The 25,046-nt window shown below is 43.0% G+C and overlaps 1 protein-coding gene across 4 annotated transcripts in view; it reads left to right on the top strand.

The window, feature by feature from the left end:
• Window positions 1–25,046, top strand: part of LOC143837727 (metabotropic glutamate receptor 3) — a 75,149-nt gene that overhangs the window by 41,762 nt on the left and 8,341 nt on the right. The window contains exons 2-6 of one of the 4 annotated variants that reach the window (XM_077337874.1): window positions 9–615; window positions 4,474–5,329; window positions 17,123–17,192; window positions 19,054–19,245; window positions 23,410–23,497. In XM_077337874.1, the coding sequence (XP_077193989.1) occupies window positions 118–615; window positions 4,474–5,329; window positions 17,123–17,192; window positions 19,054–19,245; window positions 23,410–23,464 (1,671 nt within the window). In that variant the 5' untranslated portion in view covers window positions 9–117 and the 3' untranslated portion in view covers window positions 23,465–23,497. The remainder of the gene's footprint in view (window positions 1–8; window positions 616–4,473; window positions 5,330–17,122; window positions 17,193–19,053; window positions 19,246–23,409; window positions 23,498–25,046) is intronic. The other 3 variants (XM_077337875.1, XM_077337876.1, XM_077337872.1) reach the window with 3 other exon arrangements.

Consider the following 25,046-nt stretch of genomic DNA (forward strand, 5'->3'; position numbering starts at 1 on the left):
CTCTTTAGAAACTTGATGGAAGACCCGGTGGACTTGCTCCTCCCTTGCCAATGGGATGCCGCTTCATATATCACAGCAGTCTGCCAGGAGGCATGAAGGTCTCTAGCACTCTTACAGATGGTTCTTAGAGCTGCCAGAAGACAATCATTGAAGATGTTTGCCAAGCTGCGCGTGCTTGCTCTGGTCTTGTTTTCCAAAGGATCCTTCCTTTCACTAAGTGACCACAATTTTGTAAGGAAAGAAATTAAGATTGAAGGAGATCTGGTTTTGGGTGGTTTGTTCCCAATTAAAGAAAAAGGCTCTGGGACCGAAGAATGTGGGCGAATCAACGAGGACCGAGGGATCCAGCGCTTGGAGGCCATGTTATTTGCTATTGATGAAATCAACAGGGATGTCTATTTGCTCCCAGGAATTAAGCTTGGGGTTCACATTTTGGACACCTGCTCCAGGGACACATATGCATTAGAACAGTCACTGGAGTTTGTCAGGGCATCTTTGACTAAAGTGGATGAAGCTGAGTATATGTGTCCTGATGGGTCATATGCAATTCAAGAAAACACCCCGTTACTCATTGCAGGTGTCATTGGAGGTTCCTACAGCAGCGTCTCTATACAGGTGAGACATCCAATTTTAAAAGAAAAACTACTCATCCTTCACTCACAAGAAGGAATCTAAGGGGGAAGCTCACCTGGGAGCCTGTTGCTGTCAGGGACAAGATAGAAAAGCGAGCCTATCCAGCTGTGAAGATACAAAATGAAGCCCTACTGACTGACAGAGCAGAGACTCAGATTCAGGAGGAGAAAGCAAAGGTGGTTGGATGTGAGTGGTTACAAGGGATAAATGTGTTCAACTCAAACCCAGCTGACAGCCAGGGGCACAGGCTTAGGAGGCAACATCAGTTGCAGGTGACACTTGCTTTCTTCTGGGTGGTACCTCAATGCTTTGCTCCTCATTTTGCCACTTCAAGAATTTCCTTGAGTGACTTGGGGGGAGAACCACCCTGTGTTAAGTGTATAAAAAAGCTGGAGGGGGGAGTTGGAGTAGAGACTTTGGCAGATGGCTGAATGCTTTGGTCACTGAGGACAACACTGAAGGCTAATGGGCTGTGATGTTCTCTCCTTACCTCTCTCCTCCCACCAGGTATATATAGGTTATCAGTGTAGTCAGACTATTCAGAGAAGTACTGACATATGTAACCTGTGGAAATGGGATGCATGGAATGATTGCATTGGAACCCTGACATAAACATACCATGCCCATAAGGCAAGGGTGCCCAAACTGTGGCTCTCCAGATGTCCATGGACTGCAATTACCATGAGCCATAAGGCAACTTTAAGCACAAATAAACTCCTGGTCTGGACTTGCAGGATAATAGAGTGGTAGAATTTTCAGACATATAGTGGGCTGTTCCATTTCAGATTGCAGATTGGGAAAGTAATGTTTTGAAATGTTTCCAATATAAACACTCCTTGCAAATAAACATAATACACAGGGGGGAAATTCTAACCATCTTTAGCCTAGTGTTGCTGATGCCAGGATAGGAAATTCCTGGAGATTTGGGGGATGGAGCCTAGGGATGATGATGGTTTGATGAGGGAAGGGACCATGAAATAGGGCCAACTACTTTTCTCTTGCAGGTTGGCCAGATCTTCAGAGGTAAATGCAATTGTTCCCAAACAAACACAACAGTGGTTCAGGAATCACTTGGTTGTGAGACAAGTAGCTTCAGGGACGGATTGGGACTTCATTTTCTGACATTTGCCATCTTTGCACTCGTAATGCAGGAGAAGGTTCCCCTAATGTGGAATAATAAAACCTCACAAGCTGGGGAGTGTCCTATGCTTATGGATTAGCAAAACTGGCTTGATTTGCTTGAAATTTGTGGTAGATGCTCTGAACATGTCATTAAAGAATAAAGGTTTTTTTAATTCCTTAATCTACCTTTTCCTATAAAAAGATAGCTCAAAGTAAGACATCCCATGTGATATTGCTCAGGCTAGTATTATACTGTCCTTTATTACTAAAAAGTGTAATTCCATAACAGATAACAAATCATTTCACACCATTTCCATAACAAGTATTATTTCACACCACTTGTCTAAATGGGTAAGGTTTGGATTCAAGCCAACTATCTCCATGAGATGAATAGAAACCTGTTTCAACCCTAGAGTGGGGAATCATGAGCCTGCTGCAGATAAATATGCATTCAATTTAGTTCAGTTTTCTGGCAGAGAAATATCTGTTGTGGGTATAAGAGTTTGTTTCAGAAAAAGGACACGATCTTAAAGTGTACGACTATAGATAGTGTCCTAGCTCCAAGCATCAAAAGCTGCCCTACATATCCTGAATTGTAAGAATTAAGACCCAATCACAGTTCCCATTGGATACATGATACACTCTTCCATGCAACTCAGACACCTTGGAAAGTACATAGAGGTTCATGATAACTTCCCTGCATATGCACCAGCAAAAGGGCAGATCATTTAGACATGTGAACCATCTTTATGCTTTAAAGGATGTAGTTGGATAATTACTTTGGGACATATGAAACTTGCTGGCCCAGTAGCTCAGTATTCTGGAAGATGATGACTCTTCACATTCAAACACAGAAGTATTTTCCCAGCCCTTCTGTCTACAGCCCTTTATTTGGGTGACTGAGATTTGGACTGTCCAACCTGCATGCAAGCCACATGTTCTGGTACAAGCTTGGCTGAACTTTCTAAAGTATATCAGCATGCATGAATCCCTGAGCGCAGAATGGAAATTATAAGGAAATAGCAAATGCCCATCAAGAGGAAATGAAGTGTTGTTGCATAGATACAGAAGGGGGATGTGCATTTCATGTGCTGTCAGGTCACAGCTGACATAACAACCCCAGCAAGAACCTTTCAAGGCAAGTGAGAAGCTCAGGTAGTTTGCCATTTCTATCCTCATCAGAGTTTTTCTTAGAGGTCTCCCATTCAGAGACCCACTCTGTTCAGCTTCCAAGATCTGATGAAAGGCTATACCAGGAATGGCCAAATTGTGGCTCTCCAGATGTTCATGGACTACATGACCGTGAGCCCCTGCCAGCTCATGGTCATTGTGGTCCAGGGACATCTGGAGAGCTACAGTTTGGCCACTCCTGAGCTATACCATGTTGCCTTCCCTGTGTACAAATTGCGTTTGCAACCATGCATTCCAAAATACCCCTATAAAAAACAGGCAGTGTGCCATAGCTGATCTTTACTGCATTGAGGTTTTCTGGTTTCATTGTGCGTAGGGCAAATACCACAAATAATTGGCATTCTTAAAATGTCCTTTCGCCTTGCCTTTGGTTGTAAATTTGTAGCAGCATTTATAATGCCCTTTGATTTCCATCTGGACAGCTGGCTGGCTGATCGTTTCCTAGCGCTCCTGCTGTCAAATTCTTGTTTTCCTCATCATTCCCCACCATGGAAAAAAAATGAACAGTAAACATGACTCCCCCTCCTAGCCCCGCACAACAGTCATACCCTTAGTCAGTCAGAGAATTCAGAGCATAATCTGCTCAGCAGAGCCAATTAAAATCCTGTGACTGAAAGGCAGCGAAAAAATTTAAAACCTGTAATAAGGCCAGATAAGTTCCACGGGCAAAGTCCTGCCTATACATTGACACTAAGAGGGAAGGATGACAAAGTGTTGCTCTTTGCTTTTTGTTTTCTTTTGCATGTTATCTTTATTCCTTGCATATTTAAATTATGGGAGGGAAGGTGGCATGGCATAGGACAGTCTCATGAGATCTCAGATGCTAAGCAGGGTTGTTACTTGGAAGGAAGACCACCAAGGAAGGCTCTGCAGAGGAAGGCCTGGCAAACCACATCTGTTCCTTTGTTCCCTTCGAAGCTGCCATTTTCTCCAGGGGAACTGATAGCTGTGGTCTGGAATTCTGTAGTAATTCTGGGAGAACTCTGTGCACCACTGGCAACTGTAGTGTGGGTACACTACATTAGGAAATAGATGTGACTTGGCTCATATCTTGATTATTTATTGTGGGAACACATATTCTTAGAGGTCACAGTAATGCACAAATGCATGCCATTTCTAATGCATCTGGGTCTACAACTTCATGCCATGTCAGTGGGGAATGAGAATATGTACCTCAAACAGTTCGAACGTTAAGGCTGGTTGCTGAAAATGCACCCTTAAAAGGTCCAAGTGACACAAGGACTGTATGAATGCTCTATCTTTAATCCTTAACAGAACATTCATGAACACAGACCACCACGTGATGCTGCAGTGATTGAGTGATAAGGATGCATTGGTGGCCTATGCTGGACTGTAATGCTTGAAATGGTGTAGTACGCTCTTGCAATATACTCTTGTCACCCACAGGGCAACCTGCCATACATTCAGACTTCCAAGGTAAACTTCTGTAGAAGAGCTGGGACCTGCAATTCAGTGTAGAGGTGCCAGTTGGTTCCAATAAGCAACTATGTATTTTCTCCCTTCCAGGTGGCAAATTTACTAAGGCTCTTCCAGATTCCTCAAATAAGCTACGCATCCACCAGTGCCAAGCTGAGCGACAAGTCCCGCTATGATTATTTTGCACGGACAGTGCCCCCCGACTTTTATCAAGCCAAAGCAATGGCCGAGATCCTGAGGTTCTTTAACTGGACGTACGTGTCAACGGTTGCTTCTGAAGGTGACTACGGAGAAACGGGAATCGAGGCCTTCGAACAAGAGGCCCGGCTCCGTAATATCTGCATTGCCACCTCTGAGAAGGTCGGCCGCTCCAACATTCGGAAATCCTATGACAGCGTCATCCGAGAGCTGCTCCAGAAACCCAATGCAAAAGTGGTTGTCCTCTTCATGCGCAGTGATGACTCTCGGGAGCTCATTGCTGCAGCCAACCGGTTTAATGTGTCCTTTACATGGGTTGCCAGTGATGGGTGGGGGGCCCAGGAGAGTGTTGTGAAGGGCAATGAGCACGTAGCTTATGGGGCAATAACCTTAGAGCTCGCTTCCCATCCTGTGAAAGAATTTGACCAATATTTTCAAAGCCTCACTCCAGCCAACAACCATCGTAATCCGTGGTTCAAAGATTTTTGGGAACAGAAATTCCAGTGCAGCCTTCAGAACAAAAAACCTCACAGAAAACCTTGTGACAAACACATATCTTTTAACAGTTCCAACTATGAACAAGAATCCAAAATTATGTTTGTGGTGAATGCTGTGTATGCAATGGCCCATGCCTTGCATAAAATGCAACGGACCTTGTGTCCAAACACCACCAAGCTCTGTGATGCTATGAAGCATTTGGATGGCAAGAAGGTCTACAAAGACTATCTGCTGAAAGTCAACTTCACAGGTAAAAGCTCAGCCACTCTCCTTTGATATACCTGCACTGCTAATAGAAAAAATATTTGATAGGAGGTTATTTTAATAGCAGTTTTTCAAGGCCATCAAAAGAAGTCATACCTGCTGTAGATTTTGTTGGTCATTGTAGAATTGCCTGGTCCAGTGATTAGAAAGTTTGCAACTTTCTGTACTTGGAGTGAAGGACTTTTGCAACTGCAGCTCATGCTATGGAAATTTCAAGAGTCAAATGCAAAGAGGCAGGTCCAAGTTTGTAACAGAACTCTAGTAGGGTTGCTAACCTCCAGGTTGGGTTTGGAGTTGTCCTAGGATTCCAACTGATCTCCAGATGAAAGAGATCAGCTCTCCTAGAGAAATAGCAGCTTTGAAGGGTGGATTCTATGGTGTTACATCCTTCTGAGGTCTCTCCTTTCCTTAAACTCCCCCATCCCCAGGCTGTGCTCCAAATCTCCAGGAATTTTCCCAACCTGGAGTTAGCAACCCTAACTCTCTGCCATGAATGTCTCTGGGTGGCCTTGGATACATCTCTGACTCTTAACCTAAGCTACCTTACAGAATTGTTGCGACCATAAAATCAGGTAGTCTCAATATGCCTGAACCTCTTGGTGGAAGAGAACAAATATAAATTGAGCACAAGGCATTATGTGGTCAGAGCACAAGGCATTATGTGGTCAGAGGTACTAAATATAATTCCTAAGATTGGGCTCCCAGATCTCTGAGTTGTCTTTGGGTTTTATTTCCATTTTTCCTAGTAGCTACTCTCCCAGTTTTTATAGCTGAGGGGACCTGGAAAAAAATGTAATGTATTTCCATCACAAGAGTACCTATAGAAATAACAATGATAAACCCTCAAACTACCACATGCCTGCCTAACCCAGAAATTTTGGTACCTCCAGAGGGGTTCTCAGTTTCAAATGAAGCTCCTGTAGAAATACCAGAATCTCCGCTGTTTTGAAGAGGAGTGCTATACAACTCCTTGAAGAGTTGCATCCCTAAGCAATGAGTGTGGTAGAGATCAGTACAGTAGCTCCAGAGATGGGGATCCAAAAGAGCATGACAAAAGTATCATGTGGAGAACAAACAAAGTTCACAGCTAAACGGTTAGCTCAGCAGAGCAGGAGGCAAGCTTAGGGCAGGAAGCAAGCAGAAAATAAGGGGGACAGAGATGCCTAACAGCAGTCCACAGGCTCTGTGGTACCAGAAGGTACATTCTGGAGGAATGTTGCCATACTCATGGGCTCTAATATTTGCCACCTTCAGTCCCACCATCATGAGATGAATCTGCTTTGGGCTCCATGGTAAGTAATTCTGTACAACAAGCTGTCTCCCAAATAAGGCTGCCAGCTCCAGGTTGGGAAATGCCAGAATTTGAAGGTGGGGTTTGGGGAGGGTGGGTCAGGACCACTTGCCACTGGAGATTCATCTTCTATGTCAGCATGACATGGGTCCTGTCCAAAAGCCAGACACACACAAACATGCACACACACACTGGTAGAGGTGGGGGTTCCCACTGGCAAAGCCCTGACTTGCAGCCACCCCTCAGTGGAAAGAGAAAGACTAGTCCATATTGCCAGCATCACATAGGAAGAGACATCATCATACCAGCAACTTCTTGGCAACATTCTAGCATTTGAACAACAACTCTATGGTAGAAGCTGGCTTTATTTGGGTTATTTGATTTCCACCTGTCTGCTGAAACAAATCACTCAGAACCTCTTTCCTCTCAATAACGCCTCTTTTTATTCCTATCATGAAGGCTCAGAAAGCCAGGGGGGTGAAGTAAAGGGCCGGGGGGGGGGGGAGAAGGTGTCCTTCGGGGCCCACCTCCAATTAGTCGAAGGACCACATGTGGTCCGCAGCCCACAGGTTGGGGATCGCTACTCTAGATCATCTGGTTCCTTCCTATGGTGATAGGGATACCAGACCCCACTGGGGCCAGGGAATTTCCCAGTTTGGCACTCCCCCCTCCCCACTTTAGGGATTTAATAAAGCAGGGAATCCTCCCAATCCCCCCATCCAAAACTTGTGGAATGGCATTTGTGGCTTTGTCGTGGATATCACCCACCACTGTTGTGTGCATCTGCTCCTCCCACATGAAACTTGCAGATGCTACACACCACCATTGTACACACCCGCTCCCCCCACCTAAAACTCACACATGTCACCATTGTGCAGGCCTACTCCCCCCTCCCAAAACTCTCAGAGTCAGCACAGACACTGCCCGCCACTGTCACAACCACCATCTCTCCCACACATACCCCAAACTTACGGAGCCAGCTGCCAACTCTAAGAGTTTCTGGTGGGAGGGAGTGGATGCCCACAACAGAGATGGCTGCATCTGTGGTGAGCCACAAATGCTGGCTGTGTGAGTTTCAGGGGGTGAGCAGGCATAAGGCACAATGCCCAATCTGGTTGGAGGGCAAAACTCTACCATGGAGTTTGGGCCAGAAGCCAGAGTGTCATCTGTGATGTGCTGACATCATTTATGTGTGGTGTCAGCATTTCAGGGAGCTCCCAACCACAAACCCAAATCCGTTTGCCACCAGCATGGGTTGAAAACCTTAAGCAGTGGGAACAAGACTCCAGCCTTGACCCAGCAGGGACCAGGGTGAAACAAGAGTATGCCCTCCCCCTTGTACTGTATTTCAGGTTCTCTTCCTTTGCAAGTTTTGGCTGCCTAAGGGCCACCTGCATTTGTGGGCCTCTGTCTGTTGATTCTCAAGAGTTCCTGGCAGATCGAAGAGAAACTCTAAGAGTTATAATATCCTGAGCCTTCCCTGGATTGTTTCCAGGATCCTGATGCACTGTCTGTGTCTGCTAATTGTGGCTTGTTTTTACTATTCTGACCACAAATCTGACCTATTGCAGCTGAGCATCTCACCAGGGAGCAACTTTTTTTGGTCCTGGCAGATGAGAATATGAATTATTCAATAAAACAGAACTCAATAACTCTGCATACTGGGAGGAGGGTGTTAGATTAACTAGCTTTGATAATTTATTATGGATATTTTTTGCTATTTGATTCAGGCTTGCTAGCTAGTCAATACTTCACCATGCCGAGCAACTGGGAGGGAAGTCTGCAATGATGAGATCTATTGATCTAGGATGCTGACAACGTTTGACATTATCTGCAGCTTTGGTGATGGATTAGTTGTTGTTAGCTGTGACAACCACCAATGACCTAACCCTGCCTGCTGGCATGCATACATAAGTCCCACTGATTTTAAAGAAGCTTATGCATGAGTAACCAGCTACTGGAAGGCAATCTTGGAGCACAGCTTTATATCACCATGCTGTTGCATAAAATGATGATAAAAAAGGATCTCAGATTTACCAGAGTTTATACCATCAATGTCATCCTCTTCTGGCTTTGTAAAACATAGTCTATGTGCGTGTGAGTGAATAACTTTTCCAGACAAGGTTGTAAGGCTCATATTTTGTAGATGCTTATAGCGGCTGAAAGTTAAAGCATCTAATTTGTCTAGCAAGATTAATACAGCAGTTGCTATGACCTAAGATACCATACTGATCACGCTAATCCCAGCAGTTGTTTTTTTTTTCTCTGTAAGAGATGAGATACTTTAAGGATTGGACAAGAATAAGTTTTTGGCAAGCAATTCATGCAGATGTCATTAAGCGCTTGTCTTCTGTTTTGTGCCTTCCCATAAAAAGCACCAGTCAAGAGGATAAAGTGTTAGGGTTTTAACCTCCCTAGGGGAAAAAAGGCAGAATTCTGTTTCATTGTTCTGTCTTTCACAATCAGACTACGATGAATCCCTTGTCAATTAATACAAAAACCAATTCCCAATATTTTACCAGCCTCTCGTGAGAGATTGGAATACAGAAACTGAGAGGGAGATAAAAGGACAGAAGAAGGGCCAATTTTCTGTGGCTGCATCATTAAGAGCAGCTCATTGTTATACCAAAGGCACACCTGGGCGGCACCTTCATTTCCCCCTTTTATAAGAGAAAACTGTCATTAGTCTCCATCTGAAAGCAGTAGGGTCACTGTTTCAATGGGGCAAAACCTACCTCCAGCCTTGGCAAAAGGACGCCTTTTCTTGAGTGGGAAGAGAATCTGGTGCAGTTTCTCTTGGCTGTGCCTTGTCTCACTTTGCCTTACCTCTGAATAAAAAGTCCCGCCCTCGCACACAGAGAAACCCCAGTTCATTCTCTCCTCCCCTTGGCAGCTCCCTGAACAGCTTGCCCTTCCTTGTCCTTTCCGTCCCATCCCAAACTGTATCCGTTTCCCTGATGTTGCTTTGAATTTCAGCAGAAGTGCTGATCGTCTCCTGACTTCGATTTAAAAATAGCACAGAAGGCACTTGCAGCTCTCAGTCTGTGTCATTCCATCAGCAGCAGAAGCTGTTTACCCAAACCGGCACCTTCTTTGAGAACAAGTCTTTTAAGAAGGTACGCTAGTCAAATAAGTGGCGGAAAGCAAATAAATGTATGGACATCTTTGATCAGGTTGTTGCTCTAAAGACAGACCCTGGCAATTCTGCAGGTGTGCCAGCAGTACCAGCTGTGTAAAGCAGGGGTAGTCAAACTGTGGCCCTCCAGATGTCCATGGACTACAATTCCCATGAACCCCTGCCAGAGAGCGCTGGCAGGGGCTCATGGGAATTGTAGTCAATGGACATCTGGAGGGCTGCAGTTTAACTACCCCTGGTGTAAAGCCTGCTCTTCTGATAGAGGGATCCCACATCTAATGATGTTCTTACACTCAAGGATCTGTACATTTGATCATTTCTGTTCAGAAGCTACATAAGGCTTTCTCAACAGCCCTGAAAGGGTTTCCTGAGTGGGTGGGAGTTAATTTTAAATATTTTTTTAATGTGTTAAACATTTACCAGGTGATATGACCATATATGGTCATGTCTACCCACCCAGCCCTCCCAAAATGGCCAATGATGGACCTGGGAGGGTAGGAAGGGGGGGGCCTAGGCGGGCCTGCACAGAACTAGGTTTCCCAACCATATTTTGCACAATTGCGCCACTTCTGGTGTTTCTCGAAGCCTGGAGAATGTTTCAGGGGTTTCTCAACGGTAAAAAAGTTGAGAAAGGCTGAGCTAGATGGTGCCTCTCTGTTGATGCAATGAAAGGTTCAAACAGCATATTATTGCTCATGTGATTCTCTGGACCAGAGTGGGATGTATAATGCAATCAGTGTTCAGCCAGTGGTTTCAGTCTGAGACAGTCTGTGGCCAGTGGGTTCCAAAGCCTGTGCATAGCAGTGAAAGTGTGATGATGCCATCAAATCTGGAATACCAATATAAGTTATAGCACTCGATCAGAAGATCCTCCATAGATGTTGCCATTTTCTACCCAATTTGTGGACCATGTTTTAGTAGAAGGCAGGGCTTAAGAGGGCGGTACCAGGGCTCAAACCCATCAAGGGAGCCCTGCTAGCTTCCTGGGGGAAAGAATCACTGGGGGCATAGACTAAAAGGGCACAGAAGGAAAAGAATGGCATTCTATACATGCCAGAGCAAAAATTCAGCTGCCTGTGGGTTGAACTCTCAGCAGGTGTGGAGCTAGGGTTGCCAACTCTGGGTTGGGAAATTCCTGGAGATATGGGGATGGACCCTGGAGAAAACAGGATTAAGGGAAAGACCTCAGTGAGGTATATAATGTAAATTACACACACACACACCAAGCAGTGATTTCCTCCACAGGAACTGACCTCTGTAGTCTGGAGATCAGTTATAATTCCAAGGAATCTCAAGGCCCCCATAGAAACCTTAGACAGAGTCCAAAGTGTCCAGAAGTCAGGGCCATCCACTTTGGGTGGGTCTGCAGGTGATGGAACCTCCCACAAAAGTGATCTGTTCATCTGCAATGCTCACTATTCATCTTAATCTAACAACATTGCCCTTTTTCTTTCCCTCCCTCTTTTTTCTTGATTGACAGACCATTTGTCCTCCTCATTCTCACAGGCCCCTACCTATATTGTATAATGTAAGTTTAAAGAAATAGCACGACCCCAGGTAGGACACAGAGAAACAAAGTGGATGGGGCCAAAGAAGGAAGGGGGAGTGGAAAGCTCCATTCCAACAATACCCACAAGCAATTCCTTTTTCTGTGCTTCAGATTCCAGGCCTTCCACAAAAGGGGATTGTGATGGTAAACATGATAAAATGATGAGGTCTTTGTATAATATATCAAAATAAATGACATCTGGAATGAGATTCTCTGGGCCAACAGCAAAATTGTGTTTCTGAACCAGTAAATATGCCTTTAAAAAATCAAATCAACTTTACTCAAAATATTGAGATGTTGACATTGCCTGTGCAGCAAAGAACTGTTTGTGAACAAATTGAGCATTCTCCCTGCAGGTTAGCTATATGAGATTTGGTTAACAGTCTCCCATTTGCAGAGAATAAAGCTCTTTAGCTTGAGTCTCACTCCAGCGTTATTTATTTGTGAAAAAGCCCACTCTTCAGAAGACGGGAGTCTCTCAGTGTAGTTGCACAAACAGGGTTGCAGCACACCTTTTTTATCCTTATTGTATGACATTCCAGAAGATACGGGGTTTGTTTTAAGAAATCCCCAATTAAAGTACCATAACACAATTTCAATAAATAGCAAGAACTGCTGAGCTGGGGGAGGACTTTTTGTATGAACTGATCTGTTTCAGGCGGGTGGGATTTCAACTTTCCTTCCCCTTTGAAAGCTGAATTGATCTTCTCAAAGTTTTTAAAAAGCTAATAACTGATCTATCAGGCTGAGATTTTCCTTTATCTCATATGGGTTCTGCACACAGCTTTGGACCTAAAGGGCTGTCCCCTCCCATACTATCCAGCCTGCCAGTTAAGAACTGCCTCTCATGCCCTGCATTCTGTACACCCACTTTTAGGGATGAGGTGGGTGGCAACTAGAAAGGGGGGTGTTTTCCATGAGAACACTCTTTGCCTTAATGCTTGCTTTTCCTTCCTTTTAGGTGCCAGACCACGTCTTTTTACTCAGGTTTCTGATTCAAGGTTTTTATCTTGCTGGTTTCTTAATGGTCTGCTTCAGTTCTATGGACAGTTTTTATGCTACTCAAGACTTTGTTTTTAGTGGCTTGTTTTTAAAATTATTTTGTTGTTTTAATTATAAACTGCTTTTGGAGAATATGGGAGGTGGCTAAGTGGGATGAAGTTCCATTATGTCTGCTCGATAACGCCTCCAAGTCAAATCCAAAAATCTACTTATTGAGGTCTCAGCCAAAGCAACAGGTCTCTTAAAGGAACACATGCACCACATTCCCCCGCCTTTCATAACCCATGCCATAGTTCTTTCTACAAACAGGTGGTCATCTCATTCTTGCTTTTTTTCCCCTCAACTGCCACTGCAGATGGTATATGATTATGATGGTAATGACCCCTGAGACGTATTGAAAACTTGCAAACTGAAGGCCTAAATTGATCCCATTAGGTCCGACATCATCTTGGATTACTGATAACAATTTAAGAATTCATCTGGCTCAGAATTGGTTCTACTCCCACTAGGATGCACGGGTTCCATACATGACTATTCCACAAGCTATAGGTAAATACGTGGGGGGGATGTATCTCCACAATCCTAAGGGGACACAGTAAATTGATATATTCCCTTAGGATCCAAGGACTTCTTACTCTAACAAATGAAACATGTTCAAAATTAACATCCTTAACACCTCTACATTTATCAACCCTCTCAAATTATATTCTAATACATTGGACTTTGCTTTTAAAAATCCAGTAATATTTAATTTAGTAGGCATCTCTCTCCCACGTGTTAATTTTGCCAGTGATCTTTTCATTGTAGAAAATCAGTAGCAGAAGTAATCCATGACTTCCCTTTCAGTCTAGCTCTCTGCAAACTATTTTTCAAACTTCTATTAAATCATTCAGTGTCTCATTCACTTTCAGGTAATATACCGATGGCCTCCTAGGCATGATATTTCATTGCACAGAAAAGTTTTGAACTCCAAAGAGGTATATTGGGTGCCATTATCAGAGATTAACTTTTTAGGATCTCGTTCCCTACTGAAAACTACAGACAAGAACTTGATTAGAACAGCAGAAATAGCTTGTGAGATAAATGCTATTCCTGGCCACTCACTAAAATAATCTATATAGGTAATAGGATAATGACACTCAATGGGGGCAGTAGCAAAAGGTTCCACAATATTAATGGCAACCTTTTCCCATGCAGCATGTGGCAATGTGACTGGCTTCAAATGGTGCTGGGTGTGTTACCACTGTCTTACCATGTAGCTGACAATTGATAGAAGCCTTAATGGCTGTTTCCATTTGAAAATCCATGCCAGGCCACCAAACAAATCCCACAAGTGTCGTTTAGTCTGTACAATTCCTTGACATATATCATGGGTAAGTTGTATAAACATAAACTGCAACTCTTTTGTAACAAGTAGTTAATGTGTACAATCATTTTGTAATGAGGGCTAATCAAACACACTAAAGTAAAGGAACAACTCTGAATCAGTTCTCTTTGTCTTATTAGGCTATTTAGTCATCAAAAATCTCCCTAATTTCTGCTGGATTGGGCATGCTAAACATGCAGCTTGAAATTTCTCTGGTGTAACTACAACTGGGATACCTGAAAGAAGTACTATTTCTACATCCTTGTCTGACCAAATGTCTGAGGATGGAAGGGTAACCAAGATAATCAGCTGTCCTATTGTCCATTTCTGGCTTACATTCCATCTCATAAATAAAAGAAAGCAACCATGCTTACCACCTAGCAGTTTGCTTCCCTGCCCTTCCCAATCCTTTTGGTGAATAATGTTGTCAGGGGACTATGATCAGTAGTTAATTTAAATGTATGGCCCCACAAATAAATTCTCAATTTTTCTGTGGCCCAGAGTCATGTAAGTGCTTCCTTTTAAAAAACAGAATACTTCCTCTCAGCCTGAATAAGTATTCTTGATGCAAATGCAGCTGTCCTTTCCACTTTACCTGCAAGGAGTTCATTCAACATAGTTCCCAATCCATATTCAGAATCATCACCTGCCACAATTCTAGGCAAAGTTGGATTGAAAATGCCAAAGCCAATGATGAACCATCAAATCCTATAAAGCAGGGGTAGTCAACCTGTGGTCCTCCAGATGTCCATGGACTACAATTCCCATGAGCCCCTGCCAGCATTTGCTACCCCTGCTATAAAATATCAAAAGGAGCCTGAGCCACAAGCAACCACACCAAATGTGTACTTCCATATAATATTTCTCTGAGTGGTTCAATATCAGAAGAATAATTAGGGGTAAACATTGCATACAATCAAGTCAAATACCTAAAAAGAGTACAAACCCTGTAAGTCAATCAGAGGTAGTGCCTGTAAAATTGTTTCAACATGATCTAAATCAGGTTTCAATCCAGCTGAAGACACAATATATCCTAAAAAGGAAATTTCTGTCTAAATTTATACTTTTTCACAAAATACTTCTTCTATATGTCACAATGGGTTGCCTTCAACCATGATAGCCTTATGTAGTTCTTTTAAATCTAATATAGGATATAGTTTATCATGATTTCAGTAAAACTTTTTTAGAATCATATTTATTAATTTCAGAATGAAACAAATGAGAAAGTAAAGAAAAAGAAAGAAACAATACAAGAAAGATTACTATAACGGTTCTGTAGTCAATTCTTTCTCTTAACTAATACAAGTTATAAAACTACTTATCCATATAGTGTATGTAGGAGTGTCATTGGTCTTGGAATTCTTCAGGGGATCTTCTGTTAACTAAACTCATCAACTTAGCCATCTTACAGAGTTCTCCAAGTTTGTCAAGCCTGTAAGTCACCTTGGGTAGCTCCAAATGTTTCCAATACTTGCAATTACGATTCTTGCCACCATAGTCTGCTTTTACCCAGAGCCTCAAAGCCTTCTCTGAGGGGAGAAGTTTTTTTTCCTCCCCCTTTGAAAGTGGATACTTATATATCCCTTTTGATGCAGTAGAATTCCATGGGCTTTGATTGGCTGACAGTCATGTGGATTTGCCTAAGGACAAAATCACAAGGATTGTTTCCAAGCCCCGGGGGACAGGCAGAACTTTGGGGGACGATAGCCACATGTATTAAGCAGGAGTCTGAAGAGGTGACATAGAAATATCCTGAACAGACAATTACATAGCCCTGAAAACTTAAAAGGCAAAGAGAGATTAGATTTCTTTGTTACTTTCCCAAGACAATTTGTATGAAGGAAGGGGTGTTTTCAGTTAGCAAAACTGTTAGGGAGTAGAACTGTTAAAACACTTCGTTGTGATTGGAAAATACCTGAAAACTTTGGAGGTAGAACTGGTAGTGGGTGGGGTTGGGGGGGGGGGGAGTATAATGCAGCCATTTTCTCCAGAACTGATTACTTTAGTCTGGAGATGACCTGTAATTCTGGGGAGTAAACTTCATGGCAGTTATTAGCCTTGTAAAAATGTTAGAAAGATCCAGCTATTTAGTTTGACGTGTTTACCTTATGCTACTGCAGAGCCTCTTCAGTGACGAAGGCTTCCAAGCATTTGCTGGGTCACAAACAGCCAGCAGAGAGCACCTTACAGAAAGCATCCTGACTTCATGGTCTTCAGTCTCTAAGTCACATAACAATCAGGTGAAGCAGGCCAATAATCAGATCCACAGAGGAAGGTTCAGGCTGAGAGAACATAGGCATAGTGTGCTGAAGGCCACTACGCCAGTTCTGTTTTTACACAAATATTCCAAGGTGTTCAATCATTCAGCTCAGCTAACTTTCTTTAAAAGTTCCCTGTGGAATAATGAATACTTCCCACTAACCATCGCTAACCTCCATGCAGGGTGTGGCATTCTGGAATTACAACGGATCTCCAGACTACAGAGATTAGTTGTCCGGGGGAAAAGTATAGTAAAGAAGGTACTTCCACATCAGTCAAGATACAGTTTTGCTCCCCGTTCCCCATTCCAGTTAGTTCTAGAACAGCGTAAACTAGGTCCTCAAAGAAACATCACTATTCCTGGGATATAAAGGAAATCTTCAGTCATTACCACTCCGCACACCATTGCCGATGTGAAGACAAGAGACAATGGCTCATCTCACAAGACCATGAAAAGGTGCAACTTGGTAACTGACTGGTCTTCCATTTCCTCACAGAATGAATGATCATGTGAAACAACAGCAAGACTGGCAGTGCAGGATGGAAGTAGCGTTGCCAGATCTAAGTTAGGAAATTCCTGGAGGTTTCTGGGTGGAACCTGGGGAGTGTGGGGTATAATGGTGTAGAATCCACCTTCCAAAGCAGCCATTACCTGACATGAGATGGATTAGCTCAATAAAGAAATCCATAGCCTTCCATTTGCAAGGCTGTCAATATCAGGATATTTGGAGATCATTAATTCATAAGTCAGAAGCAATTTGGTGGCACACAGCACATGTCTGAATACAAAATTACAGCTAAAAATGGGGGCAAGATCTTTTCAGCTTCGTTAGTGATACCTGATGAAAGTCTATCTTGTGGAGTGGGTTTAAAGTGTACAGCAGGTGGTTTCCACTAACACACTCACTGATCCATGCTGTAGCTCTGTAACAGAAACAGCTGTGTGCTTAGTGCTGTGCATTTCTAACTTGACTCATGGGTAATCTTTTTAGGAAAAAAGGAAGTTTTCCTATCAGAATAAAGGGTTTTGAGAAGCCACTTGGTGAAACTAAATTCACCTCATATAGTTTGTTCACGTATATAATCCCAGTTCTCTGAACTTGCTTATGACATATTTTCCCTGGGCATTTCCATGTTTTCTTTTTTTTTAAATCTATCTTCCCTCTTACTTGTGAGATTTGCTGAATTTCAAGAGGTGGAGAAACATGCCTGGAGAGCCCATTTCCATGGTAACTGCTTCATTCAGGTAAGAGAGCAAATGGGACTCATTGGCCTGCTGCTCACGTCCCTCTCCTCATTCCTGAGCGCACACACACACATCCAAAGTTTCGTTCTGAGGTCCTCAGCTGAATTTTTATTAGTATTTTCAAAAATAAAGAGCCAGAAAAAGGAAAGCAATTGTGAGACAATGAGCTTGAAGTAGCCGCAGCTTCACACTGTCTAAAAAAGATATAATGCAATAAGGTTAATTAGCCATGGAAAAGATGCAGGACCCTCATCAGATGTGTTCCATATGAGCCACACACTTAAGGTTTTACCTCAACTTTTTCTCTCAGTTTTTCTGAGTGACGGTGTGGCTGTCTCAAACCACCTTGGGAACATCAGTAAAATAATACTGCTAGAAACATGCCCTTCTTTCCCATATTTTGGATTTGTGAAAAGATTGCCTCCACAGGCTTTTAGCAGCTACCCTCTAGGATTGTCTAGGATAGTTTGCACTATTAATTATTGATGAAATTGACAGTGCAATTTTAAACAGGTACTCCCTCAAAATCAATTTACTTCAGTGTACTTAAGGGTACTTGAGAGCCAGCTTGGGATAGTGGTTAAAAGCAGAGCCCTCTAATCTGAAGAACCATATTTGATTCCTCAGCCCTCCACATACAGCTAGCTGGGTGATCTTGGGCCAATCACAGTTATTGCAGAGCTCTCTCGGCACCATTCACCTCACAGGGTGCCTGTTGTGGGAAAAAGAAGGGTAGGCGATTGTAAGCTGATTAAAGGCTTCTTCAAGTAGTAAGCAGCAGAACAAATTTGGAGTCCATTGACACCGTTAAGACCAAGAAAGTTTTATTAAAGGTATGAGCTTTCGTGTGCATGCACACTCCCTCAGATACAATACATGCACATTTCCTGAAATATAATATTACTAGCTTCAAAGCCCGTTCCCAAGAACAGGCCTTGAAAGAGTCCCCTCCCCTTACCTGCTGCTGGCTCCAGGCACTGAGGCATCCGAGAGCAAAGAGGCTAGAGTCCAGGGACGGAGGGCAGGAGCTGCAGGGGCAGGGCTAATCAGAGTAAAGCTGGCTGCACCCTGATTGGCCCTCTTCCAGCTTGGACAGCCGGACACGTCCCACCCCATATGCTGTTTCATAAATATATAGAGGAACAACAATGGATAAGGATATCTGAGGAAGTGTGTGTGCACACGAAAGCTCAGACCTTGAATAAAACTTTCTTTGTCTTAAAGATGCCACTAGATTCTAAATTTATTCTTAAAAGGGTGTCTGTCACTGTGTTTAGGATTGCACTATGAAATCTGGCTTATCTACTTTAAAAAAGCACTCTGGGGCTTACAGTAAGGAGTTAAAATACAAAAATTCAGTACTTAAAGATACAATTTTAATACTGAAAAACCAAAAAAAAACAGGTACTCTGTATGTGATTCCAGTTTGAGTAAACAGGGTAGACTTCACCTGATGCCTGAAAAAATGCTAACAAAGGTACTAAAGAAACCTTCATAGAGATTGAGATTTGTAGTTAAGGGACCACCACAGGTAAGTTTTCTCCTGGTAGCCCCTAGGGATGCTACGTCTGACTCATTTTCTGCTTGCCAGTCAGGAGCAGGAAGTTGATATGGTACTGTGCAAATCAACAGTATTTGACCTGAGCACAGTCTCACACAAGAATCCTAGTGCCCCATATATATACTGAGAGCTGTTGCTGCTCTATGCTACACATCAGCCAATAAAGAGCGAGCAAACCAATCATCTGGCAATCATGAATAACCAGTGTGAGCTATTGTAAAAACAGAAAAGTCTTACTATTTGGCACGCATCAAAGCCCATTATATCAACATTATTTCTTGCATGCACATTTTCTCACAGCAATATGAGAGTCATCATTCTCCTGGCATCATTTAATTACCTTATCTGTCTATGGGTGACCCTGTGTGGGTATAGAAGAAGCTTCACAACAGAAGAAAAAGACACCACTGCAGCTACTGCACAACTGGCACACTGCTTGAGTTGGAATTGGACAGTGGTAATGCATATAAGTAACCACAGCTGTCAAAAATGGTATGTTTACCTGCTGAAAGTGTTCTTCACAAGGTTCCCAACATCCCTAGTAGCTTCTAGCTCAACCTCTGAAGGTGGTGACCAACAAAGAAGAGTGTAGGGCCTACAGAAGCAATACTTACTCAATGACTTGAGAGCCACACGTAGCTCTTTGATGTGTTTCCTGTGGCTCTGCCGAACTGTGGTCAATATGGCTCCAACTGCAAGTGAAGTGGGCAAGCCTCTTTACCCATGAGATTTGTGGTTCACAATTGGTTTGTACCTGGAAAGAGCTGCCACCAAAGCACCGGCTTTATGGGAGCCTCACTGGGTGTAGGCATTAAGCCAGAGATGGAAGTAAATATAGCTCTTTTGTCGAATGGTAATTGTGAATGTGGCAATTCATAACCCACAGTGGAAATACCATTGACCTAGATGTAATTGTTGGATGACTCCATATAAGACCAAGTGGTCCTTAAGATATTGCAGTTCCATGCCATTTGGCATCACTCTTCCAAAATTGGTGAAATGCATTCCCTGGGGCTAGTCCAGTTAACTTTCTGGCGGGTTTCTTGTGAAGCTGAAGTTTCAGAATAATCTTCAAAGGCACCTCAATATGTGGTGTGCTTCACTAAGCAATCCCAGCACATAGGTAACAGTGGCAAAATAATTTCTTTGGAAAGGGGCCACAGCTGGCACACCAACTAAGGCTATAACACACACACACACTTCCTTGCACCTTCCTGATAGTTTGCTTTATTCCTGCAATAATAAACATCATTATATCATCTTTTTGTTTCACTGGCAAAAATCATCCTGAGCTGATGAGAAAATGGAAAATGCTATTTCAGAGTCCTGACTGAACCACTGAACCTTTTGCTTGCCTGACCCAAACTGGTTTGGTAACTTTGGGGAGTGGGGCAGTCCCTTCGGGAGCTAGAGACTTCAAATTTCAGCCATCTCCAGCTGACTCTTCTATTTGCCTTCCAAGGTGGCAAAGATTGGACTTGGGGGCTGAGTTACAGACCTTCAAACTAGGTGCTCCCAGGAAAATGCTTTTCGGGGAGATGTCAGCTGTGGGTTCAGGAGTGGATTGAATGGACCTTAGGCCAGTTAGAGGTTCCAAATATACGGAGCATCTCTCCAGGATGCTCCCCTTTGTGTCACACAAATTATATGCAGATTGGATTTGGGGGGGAGGAATTATGCACACCCGAACAAGGTGCTCCCAGGAAAATTCTTTGGGGGGAGATTTCAGGAGTTGATAGGATGAATCCTGGGCCAGCTAGTATCTCAAGGCAAGGTGTGGTGGGACTTTATCTGGAAAAGTGGAAATCAAAATGGAGAAAAGTCATCCCAGGCCTTGTAGAACCACTGTTTCCCCATGGCAAAGTGTAGGGGCAAGTATAATGGAAAAGTGGGAATCAAAGTACAAAAAAATTGCCCCAGCTACTATAGAACCACTGTCAACCCAAGGCAAGGTGTGGGAGGATTTTTGTAACTAGAAAAGTATGAATCAAAGTAGAGAAAAATTACGCCATCCACTATAGAACAACTGTTAACCCAAGGCAAGGTGGGGTGGCTGGGTGACACATAAATCACCCCCAGTGAGAAGCAGGTTGGTAGGAGAGTTTCAAATGGAGAACGTGAACTTGTCAAAAAATAAACTAAAGACTAGACAAATAACTTCATTCCCAAACAAAAAAAACAGCCCAGTGTGTGCATGTTGGTTAAAAAAAAGGCAAAAAAATAAGTTGAAGCCCTTCCAAAAAAGCATCCGGAAAAAGAAGTATCCAGTGAGCTATCCCCAAAGTGAGGGGGAATTGAAATGAAAACCAAAAGGAAATGAAACTAAGAAGTTAGATCCCTCTGAACTAAAATCCTTTCTGCGTAAATTCAACCCCAATTTTTTCACAAAAAAAGAAAGAAAAAACGAATTGCAAGACAGAGAAACCCTATGATAAAGCAAGCCTCTGGCCCCAAATCCCACCACCATCATGCCCAAGAGTAAGGCTTTTGAGGTGGTTATATCCTTTCCACTCAAAAACACAAAACAAACAATGGGAATGCACACTACTCATGTATAAGTTAACAAATCCACAACACCCGCAGGACTAAGGGACAAGGCCAAGAATTGTAATCAGTGTGCAGCTTGTGTCTTTAATGCCTTTTTTAAAAAGTGTTATGCAGTGCTTTTTACCTTCGGTCTCTCCTTGGGTCTGTTCTCCTACTTTTAAACAAAGAAATAACTCATCCAAAGCTAGTTCTGTGTTTCTCCCTTAGGCTGTATGCTCCTGAACTGATTCAGTAGAGCAAAGTATTGGAAAGTGAAACAGTAGGGAGCAGTGGTCCTTGAGCTCTGACTCTGACAACTGAAGCATTTCTAGGGAGGAAAGGAGCTGTGGCAGTTATAGGAAGAAGCATTTGCATATGGTAGCCTTGGATGGCCCAGGCTAGCCTGATCATGTCAGTTCTTAGAAGCTAAGCAGGATTGGCCCTGGTTTGTGCCTGGAATAGGAGACTACCAAAGAAATCCAGGGTTGCTATGCAGAAGCAGGCAATGGCAAACCACCCCTGTTGGTAACTTGCCTTGAAAGTCCTAGTCAGCTGCCTTTGGTGGTACTTTCCACCACCAGACTGCTGGCATACTTCCTATTCCAGATTTGTCAGATCTCAAACTTTCAGGGGTTTCCCTTTCTTGGGGTCTCCATGGGAAGTAACTGAAAGATCTGTATGAGGACAGTAAAAGCAGAACTGGCTGCACATTGGAATTATATAGTTTGGCTGCTTAGGAATAAGTTCACACTTAGGCTTGTTACTCAGAAAAGAAGCAGATGTTCCTATAAGAGGACATATTGGATAAGAAAGGCAGTAACCTATCTAGGCTACAATGAAGAGAGATTGTAGAAAACATATCCAGCCCTTCGGTGGTCAAAGGCAGAGAGAGAGCAATGACTAGAAGGAACCCCTGGGAATAGCATTCTGGGTTGCAAAGGGACAGAGACAGGAGTAAACAAAGGAAAAGTCAGAGAACATCTGGGCCTCAGTATGACCACTTATGCACTGGGAACTTTACTGCCCCAGTTCCTGTGCAGGAGCACAAATCGGTGGCAGATGAGGTGCACCGGTCCAAATGCTCCCCCGTGTGGGTGCAGGAAGAGGTGGGGCAACCTGCCACAACTAAAACTCCAGCCTGCAACCTGGCATGAAACCTCCAGTGCATAAACGGTCTATGAATTGAATTGGTGCTTTTTGCTGTTCCACCATTCTTTAAAGTTATTGTTGTCATTATGTGAATGTTACTGTTGTTATCACCTCAATCTTACTACAAAGGAATTATCTGTATCGTTTCTTGTTTCATGTAAACTGCCTTGAGCCTTCATGGAGGGCGGTATATCAATCTATGAATCAATCAATCTACCCCTATGCTACCTCTGTACTGCTCTCCCCTGAGGCTCCATTCCTCCCAACACCCTCTCTCACTAGAGCATGTGCTAGGACACAAGAGCCATCTTTTTTCCTAGATACTGGAACCAAATTTTGAAAAATGGCTGGTTAGTACATCTACAATCATTACTTCTGGTGAGCATTAAACCATTTGATAGCCTTCTTGAATGGAGTGCTAGTTTCTGCTTGATAATTCAGGTTCACTTCTGGCTCTCTTCCTCCAGACAATTCATATGACTGCTCTTCAGAATGGTGCCCATCTGGATATGGGGTTTTTTTTTACTGTCATTGAAGTAGATGCTGATCTTGTGTGTATATGGTCCATAATTCTATACTCTTTCATTTGGCAGCAATGCCTACTATCATTTATTCTGAAGATTTGTCATCTATTTTTGTCCTTTTCTCATTTGGAGTATAAGCATAAGGAGTCACACTAAGATACTATACAATAGACTTTCACCAATGCCAGAGGTTATATGTTGGGGCATGTGTGAACTTTATGGATAGCCTATTCTGTATGTATGTGATAGCCATCATAGTCTCTGTCTAGAACTGGTTAGGGAGGAATGAGTCATGCAGTATGAACTTTACCACATCAAGAAGAGTTATGTTCTTCCTTTCTGACACTCCATTTTGCTGAAACATATAGAAAACAATTGTTTAATGCTTAATGCCTTGTTTCCTCAGGTACTGCTGGGTAAATGTAGTTATATACTGTGTGCCATTGTCTGTTTGCAGGATCTGTGGCGTTTTCCCAAACTTGTTGCTCACCATTGCAGTGTACTCTTTTTAGCTTGTCCACCATTTGTGATTTTTGAGTAAACAGGTAGGTACTAACATGAATAATCACCCATGGAAGTCAGAAAATATTGAAAATAATTGACTGTCTGCATGGATAAAGGTCCATAGATGTTGCTATGAATCAGCTCTAGAGGTCTTCTGGTCATCTTCTCACTCTGTTTGGAAAACACAGCTTGGGGGCCCTACATTGAACACAACACGTACAGTCATTAGAGACATTGCAACTTTTGAGATCAGTGCTAGTGACCAAACCTTGCTTCTCCATCTCTAGAATCACATGAAAGTCCATCATTCATATTTACTGCTGCACATAGTTCGTCATACCTTTCTCAATTTTAATTTGCAGCAAGCTCAGGGATAGATATGAGGTTAACATTAAATTCTTCCATAAAAAGCACATCCATCTCTTAAAACCTTCTGTTCTGACTCCAGGGCAGTTTATAGCACATTACACCATTGCCTCTGTGGCAAGACCTCATCATTTGATTATTTCCCAGATTATTTCAGTATGTCCTTTCTTCAACTCAGTAAAGAAATCCTTGGAATTTGCTATGTGAAGTGTAGCTCCTGAATCGAGTATGAAACTGGTCTCACCTTTTGTCTGAACAACTTTATAATTACACTGAGAGTTATTGTGGCCTCTGTGAAAGTATACTGCTCATTTCTTCCAAGGAGGCAGGGTAAAAGGCACAAGTTATTTTCTGCTTAGTTTTTGCTATAAGTTCTGCCTTCACTAAACTCCACCCGCAGCCACTTGGAACCACCCTGTCCTGGGGTTCTCCCCATTTCAGCAGATTCTGCCCCAGAGCCTTTTCCTCAGGTTCTTCTTGCACATTGCCCCATGTACAATCTATACATGGGTCTGGATTCTGCTCTAAGAAAGTTTCACAGATTAGAATGGGCATGGGAGAATGGGGGCTGTATCATTTATCTGTGTCCAAGAGGTGTCCTTGATACAAATGCCATGACAATTCATGCAGCTCCAGATATGAAATATTGGGCATTGAATGATGGGAAGGTGTGACAAACCAACCAACAGAAGGGTAATCTTGAAGGGAGTCGGCAAATTGTGTTTAGCTTTGTTTCTCATTCTTGTACATGATGCTAGTTTCCCAAGAAAACTGATAGTGTGAGGAGATAATTCAGCATCATATTTGCATACATCTCTAAGTGAATCTGGGAAGCAGATCCAGGGGGACTAGGAAGTAGATGATGAAACAGGGGTTGAACAAGAAATCACCAGTTTCCATCTCATCTTACTAGATAACCTTGATCAAGCGTCTCTGTACAGTCCTGAATAGAATTGCATGGTCTTAGGAGGGTGTAACTCAGCTGAGGGTTACTAGTTCTGGGTTAAGAAATTCCTGGAAATTTGGGGGTGAAGAATGGGGAGGGGAGGGCTTGAGGAAAGGAGGGGCCTCAGAAGCAAATCATACCACAGAGTCCACCCTCCAAAGCAACCATTTTCTCCAGCAGCACTGAGTTGGTCATCTGGGGATCAATAGTCATAGTAGGATGTGTCCAGGTGCCACCTGGGGGATGGCAACCCTAGTCCCTCATCCCTCTCTCTCTCT

This window comes from Paroedura picta, chromosome 5, assembly GCF_049243985.1.
Source record: "Paroedura picta isolate Pp20150507F chromosome 5, Ppicta_v3.0, whole genome shotgun sequence".
Taxonomy (NCBI): domain Eukaryota; kingdom Metazoa; phylum Chordata; class Lepidosauria; order Squamata; family Gekkonidae; genus Paroedura; species Paroedura picta.